The sequence below is a fragment of the Solea solea genome, chromosome 12, assembly GCF_958295425.1.
Source record: "Solea solea chromosome 12, fSolSol10.1, whole genome shotgun sequence".
Lineage (NCBI taxonomy): Eukaryota > Metazoa > Chordata > Actinopteri > Pleuronectiformes > Soleidae > Solea > Solea solea.
In genome coordinates this window covers 6,972,985-6,992,368 of record NC_081145.1, presented here as the reverse complement: position 1 = coordinate 6,992,368, position 19,384 = coordinate 6,972,985, and the positions used below count along the sequence as shown (strand labels likewise).

The following is a 19,384-nucleotide window of genomic DNA, read 5'->3' as shown; positions in this document are numbered from 1 at the left end:
TGACTGTGAAAAGGAGAAGAAAAAAAAGAGAGGAACTTTTGCAAGAATACTGCCAAAAAAAAACAACTGATAAAAGGAATAAAAACAAAAAATACCCCCTTGAGAATATCTTCCTTGTAGTCGCTGAACTTCATGAACAAGGTCACCTTCCAGCTGGTGTTACAGTTGACAGCATTAACCTGCAGGATAGAGCAGAGTGTCACTGACAGACACAAAAATAAAAACATGTTTTCTATCCTGCATAAGTCATACGTTGTCCTTAATATTATATTATATACAGTATATATACAGTAGCTAAAGTACGCCACTACATTATAGGACTGTTTAGAATATCACAAACTAGCTACATCTATATATTTGCATTTTAATGAACCACAGTACTGTGTTGCACTTGTGGTTAGATGCTATCTGCACTCTGTTGTCTCTGTACCTGTACTCAGCACAATGATAATACTGTTGAATCTAATCGAATCTAAACAGATATCACAAAAACAGCTTGATCTGCAATAAATGTAGATTGTTCCTTTAGCTAGTTTTGTTTGGTCAAAAACTCTTTTCTTTATTTTCTCCCAATAACCCTCATAACTTAACTATTTGATGACCTGGTGAGCCTTTGGCAATGAGAGACATAGCAGTTGAATTTAAAATATTATATTTATCTTATATTGAAATTGTAGCTCCAGATGCAAGATGCAGGCTCATTTTCCATCCAACGGGACTTCTTTGTTCAACCCCTGAAGTCGCGCCCTGGTGGCTATTTAATATATTTTTACTTCACGCATGACTGACTTCACCAAGGAAAGTGGAAAACTCCACAAAAGCAATAATATCCCAATACAACAATTCTGTGATAATCAATATATTACAATACCAGTAGATTTCTCCATTTATTCACAACATCACAAACTCACAAACTCCAGTGAGTGAGAACGACAGTTTACTTTGGAGCGGCTTAATTTGTTCATTAAAATATAGATATTTGTCCTGGCATATCGATTATCATATAGGAAAGATGACGATATATGACCAAATCAATATGTGGTGTTTAAATTGTTTTTGTTTTTTCTGATCTAGTATAACAGGTGTCTTCATGTTCACATGAAAAGAATTATTTTTTATTATTTATTATTATTTTTATATATATATATATATATATATATATATATATATATATATATATATATATATATATATATATATATATATATATATATAATTACATTATTACAAGCTTCTGAAACTATTTAATAAACTACAAGCTTGGACACAAGCTGTAGTATCCTCAGATCTGATTACAGAAATCCCATCCGGATGTCGGTCTGAAGACGCGTGTGGCCGCATGAAAGCAATCCGTCCTCAGGATGGATTAGAGACCGCCTCCTCAGCCGACATCCTCTAATCCACAGTAGTGTTTTTTGCACTAATCAGCACTCAAATGTTTATTTATGTGCAGCCTTGAGACCTTTGACACACACACTGACAACAGTGATGACATCAATGTGTGTTTGAGTGAAGGGCGGTGGACACCAGACCCCATCACACGTGTGAACAGTCTTACTTAAAGCTGTCGGAGGAAAAACGGAGGAAAAACGTGTTGTGAACAAAGTCATGTGTGAAAACGCTCCTCCCACCTCTTTACAGCCCGGGTTGTCGAGCAGCTCGATGTTACTGGCGTGAAGAGGCTGCCCTGCGTTCACCGGCATCAGCACCACCTTGTCTCCGACCACAACCTTAAACCAAATTACAGTGACAGTTAAATCCCAGCAGGGGACACACCTTTGTAAATCTTCCACTAATGTCCAGATGGATTAAACTAAAAGAAAAAAAACACAAACATGAAGAGTGTTTCCATGCAAGAGGCTTTTCTCATGTCTGCAAACATCCACTGTTTTATGAGCAGCAGCAGCAGCAGCAGCAGAGATTCACAATAGAGAGTCGTTGAGCTGTTTATTCATACCATAGTGAGCGGAAATGAAAGCAGGACCCTTAGACATGGTGACTGAAAAGTAAACAACCCGATATTGTATCAATGCTTTCATAATACGTGCACATTCTATGTATAATTAGGACTTTAAACAGTCACTGAGCCGCTGTTTTTGACGTGGGTGAGGTTTAGTGCTGGAATAATGCTATATTTGGGTAACACTCTACATTAGAGCACAGTCACTATATGGTCAGGGGGGTAATCATTTTGTAATAGGTAAGTAATATTGTGGTAGTACCATCTTATTCATGTGGTAGTTATCAAGTAATAGCTTGGTAATAACAATGAAAAATGCTTAGGTGACAGAAGAGAGGATGAACGTGAAGGTATTACAAGCTGTACATGAATATTACTTTGGAAGACATAAGGTATTACAGCAGGGGTTGTCATTTATCATTTTAGGAGAGAAAATGTCCTCATGTACGGTCCACAGCATCATTACATTTAAAATGCATTATCATTTAGTTATAAATTACAATTCATTTATATATATTGAATTGGCATTGTCATTGTATCAATATCTGCACTGTGTGAAGTCAATAACTAAACAACAAAGACTTGGCTGAAGATAAAAATCAACAATACAAGACTACAGGCTTTGGTGGCGTCTGAGGGAACACTCAGTAATTGTTGGCCAGTAAATGAATGTTAAAATCTTTGACTCCTCTTTGACTGGTCATAGTCGGCTCTAAGATCACTTGTTTTCTGGAGCCTTTTATCAAATGTATTTTTATGCTTGGTTTTGTAGTGGCGTTTTTTAAAATTCACACTTTTAACCACCATCTCAGAGCAGATGAGACAGAGCAGTTTCGAGCTTCCTAAGGAAAGGATAAACATGAACGCCTCGGCCCATTCCGGATAAAAAGCCCAGTTTTCTACACTGACTCACGTTCGCCGCTTCTCTCCCTCTCTCTCGTCTTCTCAATCCTTCTTATTTCTCTCTCCCTGTCACCGTCACTGCCGCTGTCAAGAGTGCCACTGTTTTCCTCGCTTCTACGCAATGAAGGCCCGCCCTACTCTGCCTGTGATTGGCTGAATTACTGGCCAATCAGAGAGCAGCAGGATGTCCCTTTCACTGAATAGCGTGTAGAAACACCGTCAGAAAAGAATCGCCTGTCAAAATGTAATCTCCGCCAAAAGTGATTGAAACTTAGTGACACGACGGTTCGGACACAGACTCTAAACCACCTATTAGTGACCCCTGTATTACAGTAATATTGTCTCCTTAAGTGCATAATAAATAAGATGACGTTACCATAAAATGACCTCCCTACAACAAAATGATTACTGTACTGTCACCATGTTGTTACTGGACTTTGGTGTAAAGTGTTACCTGAATATGAAATTAATAAAACAACAACAACAATGCAACACAGTCGACAGGAAGAAACAACTAACTTGGTTTCTAGGCTCAACCTGAAAATCTACATGCAACAGGAAAACCGGTGCATCCATGCGTTCACACAGTGTTCTGTGTCTGACCTACTGATGCACAAACACCATGCACAATCAAGAGCAATACCTTTAACCATAGGATGCTGAAGCCAAAGGGGGAAGGACAAAATCAGAAATGTTACTGGAAGTGGACAAACAATGAACACATGACAGTGTAAACAGATTTGTATTTGTACAGAAGCGGACATTTCTCTGTCTGAACGTGATTCCAGGTGAAGGAGGGGACCTACATTGTCTCCTTCGCTGCGGAGCTTCCAGAACGGCTGAATGTAGAACCAGGAGCCCTCATTGCCGGCAGGGTCCAAAGAAACCCGCATGGCGTTCTTCTCCAGCAAAGCAGGAAGACGCTTGTTCACCGTCAGATACTTATTACTTTTAATGTGCAGAAGCTGGGAGATTAAAAATAAATAAAAAAAATCAGGCAGTTGTAATTAAATATATATATATACACATATACATGTTTGTGATGTCAATGTAGCTTCTTCTTAAGATGATTAAGCCATGAGAATAAAGTAGCTCATGTTTGGTTTCTGAATCACCTTCTCCCTTTGAAGCACGTTGTTTGCACTTTTTTCCCCAAGGGCACTATACAGATAATCCTTTTTGCACTTTGGTTGTCACCTGGGCAACCAGTTCATTTTCTATTTAAACTGGTTTAGAGTAGAAAAGCTGGAAGTTGGAACTAGGGATAGGAATCGGTCTGATACTGCTCAAAATGACCGGATTAGATACCGAGAGAGAGAAATGTTTGTAAAATAAATCTGCAAAACCATTTTAGCTGAGTCATGTTTGGGCTGTTAATGTGTTGTAAACAGCTTCAGACTTTCATAAATGTTCTAAAATTATTGTATGGGACCGATATCGGTTTCGAACACAAAAAGTGGTATCGTCCCATTTTTGTTAATTTTACAAAAAATAATAACGTTAATCTTCTGATACTCCACTAATCAATCAATTGTTTTCAACTCTACTTGTATATTTTGAGTAGTTCACCTCATATTTGACAGGATTTCGAGTCTGAAGCTGTTACAATAAAAATGGACTTCTCTCTGACTTATTGTGGTATATAATTGTAAATGTAGGTCAGATTTATAGTTCCTCTCACCACTTCACAAGAGTAATGTATAGAACCAAACAAGGAGAGGTTGTTTATCTTGTCAAGTGGAATGGATTCAAAATGAGTGGGTTACTATTTCACTCAGAGGAAGTGTGTCTCAGCACGTGTCACATTTCCTGATTTCCTTTAACAAGGGGTAAATTATACCCTGACAGACTGTTTACTGAGGGGTGTATTTACTGGCAGCAACAACATGATAGAGACAGCAGTGAAATATCTGGTTCATCCCCTAAAAACTGGAGCTCATTGCAGACTTTTCCACAAACTGCCTGAGGTACGAGGGATTGAATCACAGTAACACAACCTTGGTTACACAGAAGAACACAAACAAAGCAGCGACGCCACAGGTGTTTGCTGAAGACGAGGCCTGTACCTGGATGACACTGCTGTACTTGACAATCTCCCCCAGGAGCTTCTTGTTCTCTGACTCATTCTGTTTCTGCTCCAGCTCCGCTGCATGCTGAGGAATTAAAGAGAGATTATTACAAGATGCAAACAAAAAAGAAATACAGGTCTAGATGCAGACTGCGATAATGAAAACAAAGGACCGACCTGTAGTTTCTTGAACAGATCTCCCTGTGTGTTATTTCCTTGTTTTCCTTGTTTGGCTTTCCAGAACTGCTTCTGGGCTGAATATCTGTTCATGGGACACACCTTGAAGAGGCAATCTGCAGTGGGAGAGGAAGAAAGAGGGAGACATTCACACATGGCAGGAGTCACTCTCTGTGAGTGAGTCAGGTTAAGCGCCAATCAAGGGTCTTAATGTGGTGAAACTGCACATTTTTGAGGTTAAAAGTTGTTTAACCACCTGGAGTCTTTGGAGCCAGTTAAACCCAGAAACGTACTGAGTCAAATGTCAAATAACACTCCAGGGCGGCTTGATAGAAGTCCAATGGAAGGTATACCTGCTGTTCTAGCTTGAATCCCAATCACATTACCTGCGTGTGTTTCAGTATTCAGTATAAGTTTTCTTTTCTAATGTCTAATGTGTCAAACGACAGATCTCCTGTGCAAAAAGTGTAGTTCTGTTACAGCAACAGTAAAGCAGAGCGAAGGGAAGTAAGAACTACAGAGATCATCATAATGATATTAAAATGTCTATAAATGATCGTTTAAAAACAGTCGACATCAGTGTTAGTGATGATGGGGAAATTCTAATAATAGAAGTCGTAAAATTGGAGTCTGAGCATTTTTTCCTTGTTGGTTTATATCGAAACTGAAACACTGGATGTTACCATTTCTCAGCTCTTCATATATATAATCTGCAAACCTTGCAGTTAATGACATGTTCTGAGTGCAAACCTGTTTGAATGGGAAAGTGATATCACTTTCAGATATGAACTCCAGAGAGGTCGGTAGATTAGGGTGTGGAAATTCTCCAGAGGTTGACACTTGCCTAGTCCCTCACTGTTTCTCCAGCTGAGTTCTCTCATAACCTCACTCAGAAAGTATCCAGAGATTAGACGGGGGGATTTTCAGGAGAACATCCTGCAGACATAAAGTCCCTCTCTACACATGCAATGTCAGGCCTTCAGTAAATGGTCTTTACAGTCGTATAGAAGACCACTCATTCTATTCTTTCATTTTATCATACCATATCACACGCTACCAGCACAGCCATCAGGAGCATCTTGGGATTGAGTGTCTGGCCCAGACTAGACCAGCGGATCAATGACCTTCTGGCTGGAAGACAACCTGTTCTACCACTGATCCACAGCCGCCAGCATGTCTGAATGTTAATTTATTAATTATTAGTGTGATTATTATATTCTTACACACCTCTGAACTTCTTAGGTGGATTGGTCAGGTCTCCAGTATCAGGCTGAACCACACACCTGTCATCAACAAGCCTGTAGAAAAAGAAAAATATACAGAAAATATGAATTAAAATACAATTACTTACATTTATGAATTGTAGATATGGGTGTAATAATTCAACTTTTTATTAACTTGTAAAGCATTATTTAGTTGTACTAAATGTTTTCACCTCACAGAATCTTGAAATGAATGATTATTATATGCATTACATACATTACGGTGTAACAGGCCAAATGAACCCCTGCCCAGAATAAACCCAGGTTTATATATTCAATATATATATATTATATATATATATATATTCAGTATATTCAAGGAATAAACTGCCCTAGGCCAAACTATACCTGAGGCTGGAGTATACCTCTCTTGTGTAAAGAGATTTTCATTGTATTAACACAGTATATTCACTCACTAATATTTATAAGCAGGAACATGTATTTACCCTGGAAAAATCTATATTTTAGCTGAAAATGTTCCTGAAATTAGCTTTTTTTCATCGGCAACCTCACAAAATGTAAGATATAGAATTCATAGTCTCTACTTACTAACAAACTTTTGACATTTCACATTTTCTTCTGGTGATATTGACGTGGTGGATTAAAATGCTGAACAATTAAGTCATTCTTGTGTAAATAAGTGTAGTCTGGAACTAGGCTAATTTATGCTCCAGGGTTAAAGCAGCCTAGGCCACAATACACCCGGGGTATAATCTAGCATAGGTCGCTTTAAACCCACAGGTTTATTCTGGACTGAGGGGTACACTATGGCCTGTCACACAGTTGGCATAGTGGTTAGCGATCTTGCCTTTGCAGCAAGAAAACCTGGGTTCGCGACCCGGTCGGAACAAGGGCCTTTCTGTATGTTACATTACTAACTGTAAAAGTAGAGTCATGAGGGTTTGACAGGTTGCAGCAATGTCAGAATTCCATTGATTTGTAGTACATATACATACATATGTATCTATAATATCTATACATATGACTGTCTACATTAGAATTGTTACAACCATAATTTTATGTCAGGCTAAACAGGGTAAAATGGCATTCGACTTTCTGTGGTTTCTTCCATTAGAAAATTGCCACAAAATGGCTGCCACAGAAAATAATTGGAAAATATATCAAATACCAGAGAAAGCACTCAGAGGGTGCAAAGCTCCGGCAAGGTTACTGTTTCTCACTGTGTCAGTTCACTCCCCTATCTCGCAAGTTGATAATTGTTTTAAAAAAAAAAAATCCTATTATTTTTCTCTGGACCCTAACCTACCAAAAAAATCCGTCAAAATCTGTCCCTTACTTTTCAAGTTATGCTGCTCTCACTAGGGCTGTGTAATTAATCACAAAATAATCAAAACTGCAGCACAAAAAAGTGCAATATCTAAAGTGAAAGTGAAACTGCAATTATTTGAGATAAAAAACAGCATTGCGATGAATTTCTACAGAGCGGTGGGAATTCACCAAACAATTTGCTCTTCAGATAAGAGAAAACAAAGTTTTTTGTTGACAGATTATTATTTGAATATTTTCGTAGAAATGAAAAAATATCAAAGTATGAAATGCACACATACAAACAATGCTGACAACGTAACCTCCTTGGTGGAGGTAATCATAAAAAGATGTAACATTTATAAACTCTAACATTTCTTTCATAACACATATAACCAATACAGATATACCACATGCATAACATTTAAAAAAAAAAAAAAATTATGTGAAAATACTACAATAACATATAAGAGTCTATACAATAAACATCTTAACGAATCTGCCACGGCCACTCAGCTTCACTTATTATTAACACACTTCACTATCAGATTAACAAGGTTCATTATTATTTTTATGAAAAAAATAGGTAAAACATGTGTATATATATGTATATATATATACACATGTATATATACATATATGTATATATGTATATATATATATATATATATATATATATACATATATATATATATATTAATTTATTGCCATGAAATAGTAATTTGTATGTATTTCGTGGTAACAAATTAGTATTTTGTGCACGTTTTACCTATTTCGTGGGAACAAATTAGTATTTTATGCGCATGCTTTACCTATTTCATGGGAATTAATTAGTATTTTGTAGAGTTTTTTTTTCCCATGTCACACTAATTAGTATTTTGTGCACATGTTTTCCCTACTTCGTGGGAACAAATGAGTATTTTCGTGGCCACAAATTAGCAGTTTTTTCCCCACGTCATGTCTGGGGCTCCGTAGTATTACACCAAAATGTGATCATTTCTTCCTGGAACGGTAACCTACATCTATGTCACACTAATTAGTATTTTGTGCACATGTTTTCCCTACTTCGTGGGAACAAATTAGTATTTCGTGGCCACAAATTAGCAGTTTTTTCCGCACGTCATGTCTGGGGCTCCGTAGTATTACACCAAAATGTGATCATTTCTTGCTGGAGCGGTAACCTACATCCCCACATGCTGCTCACAGTAAGACAAGCAAACGCACAGTCATGGCCACAAACATAGCAGAGGTCATTGCATGTGTGTGAAACATAAGATGAGGCTTTTAGAAACAATATTGTTTTGGTGACTGGGACAAAGTCAACTGTATGTTCCTGGAGTGAGCACTGAGTGCAGTGGGCTGCTGCAACCAGAGGAAGCCATGTGGTTTCTGCACAGGCTTGATTAGAGGGAATTGGAAGGGTGTCGCTTCCAAGTCGTTCGAGTTATTAACCGTCTTATTACCCACATCCTAGTTTGTTTTTTTCTCTTCCTGTTGCTCAGTATTTTACTCAGTGCTTCATTGACAGAGAGTTTTTCGTGGATGCACAGCAGGTCAATGAAGCTCACATGTACGAAATCTACACAGCTGAGTGTCAAAAACCTGGTGATTACAAACAACTAGAGTAACTGCTTTACTTTATTGGAGATGACAGGTGATGATAAATAATGCAACACAGCTTTTAAGTAAGTCTAATAGCAAAGAGAAAGGTGTCTCTAACTTGTGAGCAAAATCTTGATTGCGCAATGTAGTGACTGCAGAGTAATGACATCATCTGGGTCTGAGTTGACTTTCACTCTGTCATTCGGTCTGCATGCTTAGTTAGGGCACAAGTCTGCTACTATGCAACCAAAACAGGAAGAAGAAAGAAGATAGTGATGTTTTTTCCCCACTAGCTTCCCAGTTTTCCCCTGATAGACGGAACGGAGAATAGAAAATAACAACTGAAGTAACTGTGGAATGTCTATCCAGCAAAAGAAAGACGACTGAAGTGATCTTGCAACTCATTATGTTGTGAATACCCAACTCACAGAGAAAACGTAAGATCATTTAGTTTAGTTCACTGAGTTGTAAATCCTTATCAGTGGAGCTGCTTATTGCTCTGCATTGAAAAATATCTAATAATCCATTTATCTTGTCATCAAGTTATACCTGCCATTAAAGACTTATTCAAAACTTTATTTTATCCTCCTTCAAGAAATCAATTTGTTAAATCAGAATAGGGATACAGATATCACACGCTTTGAGTGTCTACCAATACCGATATTAGTCCGATACACTTATTTTAGACCATTGATGAACTATGACACTGTTTGTGTCTGTGCATAGTACATTTTTTGTGTCGTCTGCCTCAATGGATTAAATAAAAACTTAAATATAATCTGCTCTAAAGGGACATTTCAATCTACTGCTTGGTTCAGTTCATAGATGAAAAACCAGTTATGGACAAAGGTCGTTTGTTACATTCAGAAGACTAATTGCTTTATAATCACGGATAATTGCAACCTGCTCAAAGTTATTTCGTGTCACCAGCTTGTCACCGGCATGGAACAACAAGCAAAAAAAAAATAACATAACATAATTTAAACAGGTGGAGCCTTGTTCTAAATAGTTTTACTTATGTTGCCAAAGAAATGTTGCAAAATATCAATATTTCAAATAAATAAGAATGCATACTTACATTACAACATATAATGTTTTAAATGATAAGACAACATAATCCTTTCAAATAAGATTATCTTTTCTTAGTCCCACAATGGGGAGATTTACGGATTCGGTGTGTAACATTAAGGAGGTTTTATTGACAGAGATTATCGTATAAATGTAAAATCAAATTTCTGCCACTACACATCTCTCTCTCCGTCTCTCACACTAAACACTATCAAAGCTCCTACACCTAGTTTGATGATCCACTCAGTCTCTTGTTCCCAAAGTCACTTAGTATTCCAGCTTTGTTTTTAAGTTGCATATGCCAAACGATAATCAGCTTAAAAAAGTGTGACACCAGCCCACCGACTCACCCTCCCTCCCCTGACTCTCTCTCCAGTTGCTACTGACGAGTATGAACGGTCGCCTCACCACAGCTGGTGAATCTCAGCACCACTGAACAGTAGATAAATGTCTTTATCTGCCGCATGTCACAAACACGGCGCGTCCTGTTCCCATTTAATTGTAAAAACACTCCAGCATTTCAGCAGAGTCCATTAATTTTTATCAGGCTTTTATTGTGAAATATTTACAAGACCAGCTGAGGAGTCATTTGGCATTTTACTGAGAACGGAGGAGCATTTAGAGCTTTTTATTTATATTTTACTTTTAATTTATAGCTATTATGGAAGCCACACTCTATGTTAAACAGCAGCAGCTCAGCCAAGCAGATGACGCCAATAAAAGATGACTGAAATTAATGAAATGGTCTGTTACCTTCAGTATAAATACAGATTTCTATCGACTTATGACTGTTGGCTAATGTAAGTAAGATAGCGCTGTTGCATAGTCCAGTTTTCCTCACACAGTCTAAAAACACGCAGAGGTTACGTGGACACTCTAAATTGAACGTAGGTGTGAATGTGAGCGTGAATGGCTGTTTTGTCTCTGTGACTGGTGACCTGTGCAGGGTGAACCCCGCCCCTCGCCTTCCGCCCTGTGTCAGCTGGGATTACATTGGTTAAACATTATAAATATCACATATTATATCCTTAAATTAGCAGAGAATAAAAAATGAGGCGCAAGAATGACCGTAAATACGCAGACTGGCCCTTGTGGTACATCAAAATGAATCACTTCTATTCATTATGACTGTATCAATAAATTTGCTAGCCTATTCATCACTGTATATCCTACAGTACTTTACTAAAGCATAGGCGACTCTCAGAGTTAGTCACTGATATTGGCTGTTAATGTCACCTCACACTTATAACTTTAAACACGTTGATTGCTATTTATCAGTTTAAATATAGTGGTCTCAGGGCCATCTTTACTCATTATTGTGTCCTGTGTTTTTTTATCATGGCATTATATAGGTTCACTGCAGGGTAGTAATATTTGAGCCTATTTAAATAACTCAAACATAGCCTGATTATGATCAGTGCTAACATTTACATTGCATCATATAAGAAAAAAAAAAAAATTGCTACAGTATGTACTGTAGTACCAGCCTTTCTTAACCGATGTCAGTGCTAAAATGCACATTCTGTCATGTTTTAGATTTTATTTGCCTGCCTATACCTTCATGTTGAATGTGCTCAACTGTTTTCAGTGGCCAACGTTATTAATGACCCTTAAAACACAAACATGTCCACAGAACAGGCACATACTGAACAGTACTGCACCAGTGTTGATGGGTTAAACAGCATTTTGAAGTCGCTAATGTAAAATACTAATGATTTTCCCCATCCACAAACATTCACGAACATCATCACAGTAAACACAGATCAACATTTTTCAGCATTTTACAGATTCAATGAATCGATGATGAAAATACTTAAGGTGATCGCTTTTTATCTAATCGCATGATGGTATTATTGTCTCACTCGCTTTGAATCGCTGTACGAAAAAAAATAAAGACTCTCTCCCGCTCCCTCTGTCCAATTTTCACCAAAGGTTGAGATACACAAGTGCATCCATTCATTCCATCCTCAGAAGAGAAAGATAATGTGACGCACAATTCCTCCGATTCATACAAAGCTGGCAGCCATTTCCTATTTATTCCACCTCACTCGATCAGTACATGGGGTATGTGTATTATTTCCTACTCTGTATCAGAGTCCCATCTAAACGAGAAACAATTGAGTCGAGCAGGAAACATTATCAAGTGTTAAATGGCTGAACAGGAAGGCCCGCTGGAAAAGGCCTTTGAGCTCATAAATAAGTCATCTCAATGCCGGAGACAGACTGGTTCAAACAGGACAGCTTTGACGGCGCCTGACACTCACACAGCGAGCGCAAGAGTTTTCTGTGAAACTGAGTTAAACATGAACCAAAGATAAATCTACCAGGCTGGACACTGACAGGCTAATTATAGCACCGTTGCTCGTGTGGAGGGGACTGAGACAACAACAAAGCAGAAACGGGGGCAGTGTGTGGAGAAACAGGTCAGCGATGTTTCAGTGCAGCCCCAAAAACAAAATGAATCAGGAATAGGAGTTTTTAATGTGTATATATGTGTGAAAACATTTATACAACAAGTTTCAACCTGCTGACAAACAGCCCACTGAGTCATACACTTCCTTATTAACATATCCTGTGAGGTATATGCTAAATGAGTATGAAGCCATGCATTTCCCAGTGTGCGACTGTTAAATATAAACAAACGTCTGTTACATTCAAACCATTGTTAAATGAGTTCACACAGCGCTGATGAAGCCTGACCAGCTTCACACATATTATTTCTCTCTTGTGTTTCTCGGCATAGCGGGGTTAAGATATCGTTACGCCCTGTGAAAATCCTGTGATTCATTTCATGTCACGGCACAAGGAGGCAACAGCAACACTTGCACTAAAAAGGCAAGATGACTGCAAACAGGAGTTGGAGTATGTGTGAAAAGAAACAAAGAGGCACCCACGAAAGTTTCACAATTCTGCAGCTTAAAAATGGCCAGTCCTTCGGCAGTTTGATGGGATAACCGCCTCTCTTTCCTGCTGCTGTGTACACACAGACACTCCCTCATGACAGGTATGATAGTATTGCTGCACAGATTCCGTTTTTCCCAGCATACAACACCACCGAAAGTTGTGCACTGCAGCTTTAAATGAACAATAACCCATCCATCCATTGCCTATCCCTGTACCCTCCACATGAGGGTTGCAGAGCTGCTGGTGCCAATCCCTGCTGACATAGGGCTAAAGGCGGGATACAACCTGGACAGGCTGCCAGACCTGTTTCTGTGTTTCATTCTTAGGAGCAAAAATGAACTGATTAACAAGAGAAAGCACTTGGAGAGCACAAACCTTCGCTAAGGCCTCTCAGTTTCCTACAGTGTCAGTACACAACAGATCCAGACGACACAGTAACATAGACTTAGATACGTTACGTTCAACTCCCTTATCTTGCGGACTAACTAATTGTTTTAAATCTTGAACCGCATCCAGATCACCACCAAAAATGATGCTGCTCAGAGAAAGGCAGACAAACGCAGCCAAAAACCTAATCTCTTTGACCTACCATGTGGGAAAGCACAACATCCCAAAGGTCAAGGTCGGTGGTGGATATGTGTGTTTTGCCTGCGTGCCCTTTACGTTCCTTATATGGTCATCTGGTTTTTGAGTGTTTACAATCCAAGGTGTGTGAGGAACTCTGAGATTCTTGATTAATCCCGAGTAAACACGGGCATGAACAGCCTTGTGGAGCTGAGGTTACATTGTGCTCAGCCTCGGGAAGGTTGCTGCAGACGGAGCAAACTCTTTGCTTTAGTGCCTTCTCTGGACCTTGGTGATTCCTGGCACAGCACAAGCCCTGATAAAACACTACGTGCTCCTGTCAAACCACATGAGTTATTGAGGGCTGATAAGAATTTCACTTCTTTGCTGCTTTACAACAACAACAACGGGGCGGGTGGTATGAACAATTGCCACGATGAACTTCTGTATTTTGTCTGCCCATGTGTGAGCCGCTCACATATGAACAGCCACAGACTTTTCCAGTAAAGGGAGTTTTTCAGCTAAAGAAAGTGGGTCGTCTCGGAGCTCTCCTGCAGATAGTGGGTCGGGGAACATTTCTGCATACACGAGTAGGCCGTAAGTCAAGGTGCAGATATACGTAACCTCTCACCTCACTCTTCCCTTTCAAGCATGGAGGAGAACCTACAGTAGCTTTTAGTTTGCACATTAAATACACAGTGATATAAATATAAAGGGCTCATTCTGTGGCAATGACAATTACAAAAATTGCATACTCTCGAAATAAAACTGGACCGTTTAGTTGTCATTCAATCTAAATACTCTTTCATTCATGAAGAGGCGTTTACGTGAAAATTCTACAACCTCTGATAAAGTTACCTCATGCAGGAGGAATTTGAGGAGAGAACAAGAACGTGAGAGACAAAGTAGGAAACTGCAAGTGAGGTGGGTGGGGCAGACTCGTTCTTCAGGGCCAGATGATCCTTTCACACTTGTTCTGTAGGTTTCGAGTTTATCTGGAACCACTGAGGCTTTCTGCACAGCAGGTACTACAGCAAAGCACTTTGGTGGGGTTGGGGTTTTTTTTGCACTAAGTGGAGAATGACACAGTGAAAAGTGATTGTTTCCATCACACCAACTCAAAGCCTTACATGTGAAATCAGACTGATATGGACAACATCATGAGCTATGACACATGTCATGAGAACAGAGAAACCGCTGTCAAGTAGCGGAGCCCAAACCTATTTTTACTCATAAGTGAGCCTTAAAGGGAACTAGAGCAAGCACTTATAGTGCAAACTTTCACAAAGGCTGCTCAGTTTCAATGTCAATGTGTATGACAAAAGCAAACTAGCATTTTAAGCACTTCTATAATCCTTTCTTCTTTGAGCCATAACCTACATCTTAGAACAATTTCATCAAAATCCATCCTTTACTTTTTTAATTTATGCTGCTTGATCATTTTACTTGATTATTATTAGTGACAATTACAACTTCTTACACAGAAGAAACGGACTCAGTCCTCAGGATGCAAAACAACCACTCATTCCAAGTCTTTATCAACAGAGCATGATGAATTATGTCACCATTTCACATTCTTATTTATTTATTTATTTATATGTTTTTTTTCGTTCATGACATTTAGATCACTCATCACACATCAGTGTAGTTCACACAATACACATAACCGAAAGGGAAAGCGGGAGAAGCAAAAGCTTATCTAGTCTCACCCCCATTATCATCATACAATACATAATTATTCTTTTCTTATGACATTTGACAAAACTCAGAGGGTGTGTAAAATCACAACCAGTTGTAAGCTATTAGCCGAGTTGCCTCCTGGTGGACCTCTGCAGGTAAACTTTGGCTGAAACGTTTCAAACATATGAGCCTGAACTGCATTACAACAACAGTCAGGAGGTGTATGTGTAACTGCACAATGCTCTCCTGCAGATATTGAGTTGGGAAACCTTTTTGCATACACAACCAAGCTCTAAGTCAAGGTACAAATACACAATGTTAACATTTAGTACAACCTTTAATGTGTTTCCCCCTTACTCCTGTCCCATCCTGTGGAAAAAGCTGGGTCTCCCCATCACCCAAATACCTATAATGGCTGCTGAAACATCAACATCTTGCTATTATATAATATGGAAGCCCCAAAAGTTAGGGTTATCCCAATAAAATATTTTCAGATAGTCAATTTCAATAATTATACTTAACAATCATGTTTGTTTTGCTGTTAAGTTGAAGTTAACGGTGGTTTTAAACTTCTTTATGGACAGAAAACAACAAAAACTGACCAAGGTAAAAACATTCAATTGAAGAATGTGTTATTTCTCCAAGTGTCTTTGGTCAATGAATATAATTATATTGCCCTACACTACTTTGCAGTAACTAGTGGCTTAACTTGGAAATATTTCAATAACATCATATATGTTATAATATAATTTTCCTCCATTGTCCAAACACACAGACACAACATGCCCCACATTTGTGAAAGGTTTCTCTGTTTAACAAGTGTTTCTTGTTTTCTGTCCATAATAAAGATTAAAGCCATAGTGAACTGGTTTCTTCCTCTTTCACTCAGGAGCAAAAGTTCATCTTTAATTACCTGACATTTTATCTGGAAATGTATTAATATTTGAACGTTTTTTAGCATGGTAACATTTTTGGCTGTATCGCCCAGGCTTACTATATGGTAACGCATCAGCACAAATGTGTTGTTAACAGCTTAGTATTGGACCTACATCAAGTTTGTGGTATCAGACACTTAAACAAGGTGTTGAGTCATGGATATAATGTACACATAATAGACCATATATAGAAAGATGGTCTAAGTGTACCAGTTTCCTTCCTGGAAGTAGCTGTATACTAAGGAGCCACCTGACGTAAATACACTGGCTGCAAAAACAAGTCAGTTTGAATGGAAGTCTTTGAGCAAATGACCTACTTCTCACTTGATTAAGTATGTCATTTCTAGTAGTAGTTCTAGTTTGATGTCACTTTTGTGAATTTTGGTCGCACTTTTGGTGAAAAATAGACAACAAAGTAAAACATATGAGTGGACTCCAGTGGTATTGGTATAAACCCTCAACATAGCACCTGCTAATTTGCAATTCTGGAGGCTTCAAAAAAAAAGTTCAGATGTTATTTGTGATGTACCGTCATGTGCCGCCTGCATATACACATCTGCGGGATGTTCTAAAGAGAGATGTGTGATGTTTCTGATCCGATACATTTATCACACCCTTGATTATTTACTGATCCCAATATCAGTCTGAATTAGTGTTTTAAACAACATGTGTTGACGTATTCACCACCCATCTACTGTATAATCAGACATTTCAAAAATCCCATGTTCCGACTGCGTGGCAGATATTTGCATCCCTCACTCACATCCCTGTCACATAACGGTGGTGGTGAACATCTGTCTTTATAGCATGTTGCCAGTGTTTAGTGAAGCATTGACATCATATTTAGGGTTTATCGTAGCAGATTTGACTTTATTCCTTTACTAATATCTGATCCAGTGTGAGTCTGGTCAGTAATGGACAGATACTGAGTATCATTTCGGCTCATTCCTAATCAAAATATCACAGATTGACATTAGATTTGGGTATATAGTTGTCCTTCCTTGTGCAATATGATAACGACACAAACACAAATAAGGGAAATTTGGGTGGAAATTACCTGGATAAAGAAGAGGGAGTTTACAGTGGGATAATGGTGAAGAAAGCTACATAGACTTTCTGCACTTTGTTCTCTTATGTTGTGAATAAACAGAGAAATCCTGCACTCCAGACGTTTTGTTTTCTTCAGTTTGACAGATGTCTTGTTGTATCGCTATTTGATTGTCTTGCAATATATTGATTATCACAGAATCATTGCATTGAGCTATTATTGGTTGGCCACGCATTGTCTCATGAGGCACCCTGTGATTTCCACCCCTGACATCAAATATTGATATATATTTTGAGTCACCAAAGACATTAGCATATTTCTTATTTAGTATTCACTAAATAGCATAGATGCTTAAAAAGAAGTTGTGATTCATTTGTGAGACAGAAATAATTTCAAAATGGCTGATTTGTCTCTTCAAAATAAGAGCAGGTGTAACAGAAATGTTATATTTTGCAAAAAACAAATTGCTGTTGTCAGAGTTTGTATTGTGAACTGGTTCACGACAGGAAAAAAGTGAGTTCACTGGACCTCAGCGTCACCATTAGCGCATTGTAGCTGAGTAACTCTCTGCTGCTGCTTTGCATTCCTGTTACATTTGCGTAAACGTGAAGAATTTCCTGAGCAGCAGCAGCAGCAGAGTGTGTGAGCACTGACAGACACACACTGACAGGCCTTACGTACTTACTTACTGCCCTCAACAGTCCCACACTAACTTTTCCCTGCATCGTTTAAAGTGTCCACCTTTAAGTCCCAAAGTGTTTGAAACAGGGTGCAATAAAGTCATTTTAGACTCTGCAGGGTGTAAATAATGAGACGAAGTAGAAGAAGAAGAAGAGGAGGAGGAGGAGGAGGAACATACATACCCCAAAGTACTGATGAAGCCATTCACCGAGCCTTCCGCGTAAAGAGACACAATGTCTCCGATGTGGAGGAAACTGGATCTGTGCTCTGACATTTTTCTCCTTCTTTGTTTTAATCAACTCGAGATGCGTTTAAAGATGTGTCCTGGTCTTCCATTTATAAACCAGTGCCACTTCTCTTCGGCTCCAGTCAATAATCCACACGTTACAGCGGCTCCACTTCAGTCCTCACGTTCACCTCCATTCTTCCACTTCAGCGCTTCAACACGTCGACACAGACAGAGAGGAAGAAAGTGCAAAGCAGTAAATAAGATTAAAAAGAGCTGCTGGCGCTGTTGGAGAAACTGCTCGGGCTTTTTCAGACTTAATATTCAACTTCTTCCTGTATGTCAGACAGCAGCGAGAGTGCTCCTCTTAACATCCACGCCAGGGGGCGGAGACTGCTGCCGCTGTCAGAGCTGAGAGCTAATTCACTTCACTGTCATGCTTTTGTTTTTATTCATTAGCACAAAACTGCTCTCAGGTCTGGACTCCTTTAAAAAATCACCTTCTTTGTACGTGCAAACTGCACCGAAACTCGCAATTTCAAATGTGATAATTGTCAATGGCGTGCACAGGCGTTTTGGGGAAGCAGGGGCTCAAATGAAAAAAAGGGCACCTCCACCTCACCGTAATTACCATAACAATCAGTGTGTTTACGTACATGTTAAAAGTATTATAGAGCTAGTCTTAGTCGGACTAAGACAATCATTTAGTTTTCTTAATGTCATGTAAACATGTTAGTCCAACAAAATCCAGCTAGTTTTAGGTAATTTTCCCACCTAATAGTCCGCCAGACTCGTAGGATTGGGGACTCAAACCTTTTGAATAATGTATTTCCCTCCACGCCTGACGTGGCGCTAAATCAAGAATTAAGGAGAAGACCAGAAGATGGAAGACTAACAATGAACAAGAAAACTGGCTCAACTATTGGTTAATGCACGGCAAATTCTGTTTCCGCCATACAAGAGCACAAACATGGAGCTGCATCAAATCCTATTGGTCTTGAGTTTTTTATTTTGTTTTATGCAAACATATAACATACATA

The 19,384-nt window shown here is 38.7% G+C and overlaps 1 protein-coding gene across 1 annotated transcript in view; it reads right to left on the bottom strand.

The window, feature by feature from the left end:
- The window catches only part of itpr2 (inositol 1,4,5-trisphosphate receptor, type 2), an 83,885-nt gene extending 65,166 nt beyond the window's left edge, over positions 1 to 18,719 (bottom strand). The window contains exons 1-7 of the mRNA XM_058644793.1: positions 18,301 to 18,719; positions 6,336 to 6,406; positions 5,109 to 5,224; positions 4,930 to 5,016; positions 3,670 to 3,828; positions 1,632 to 1,730; positions 96 to 179 (exon numbers count right to left, since the gene is read on the bottom strand). Coding sequence (XP_058500776.1) covers positions 96 to 179; positions 1,632 to 1,730; positions 3,670 to 3,828; positions 4,930 to 5,016; positions 5,109 to 5,224; positions 6,336 to 6,406; positions 18,301 to 18,392 — 708 coding nt within the window. The 5' untranslated portion in view covers positions 18,393 to 18,719. The remainder of the gene's footprint in view (positions 1 to 95; positions 180 to 1,631; positions 1,731 to 3,669; positions 3,829 to 4,929; positions 5,017 to 5,108; positions 5,225 to 6,335; positions 6,407 to 18,300) is intronic.
- Between the last annotated feature and the right edge of the window lie 665 nt (positions 18,720 to 19,384).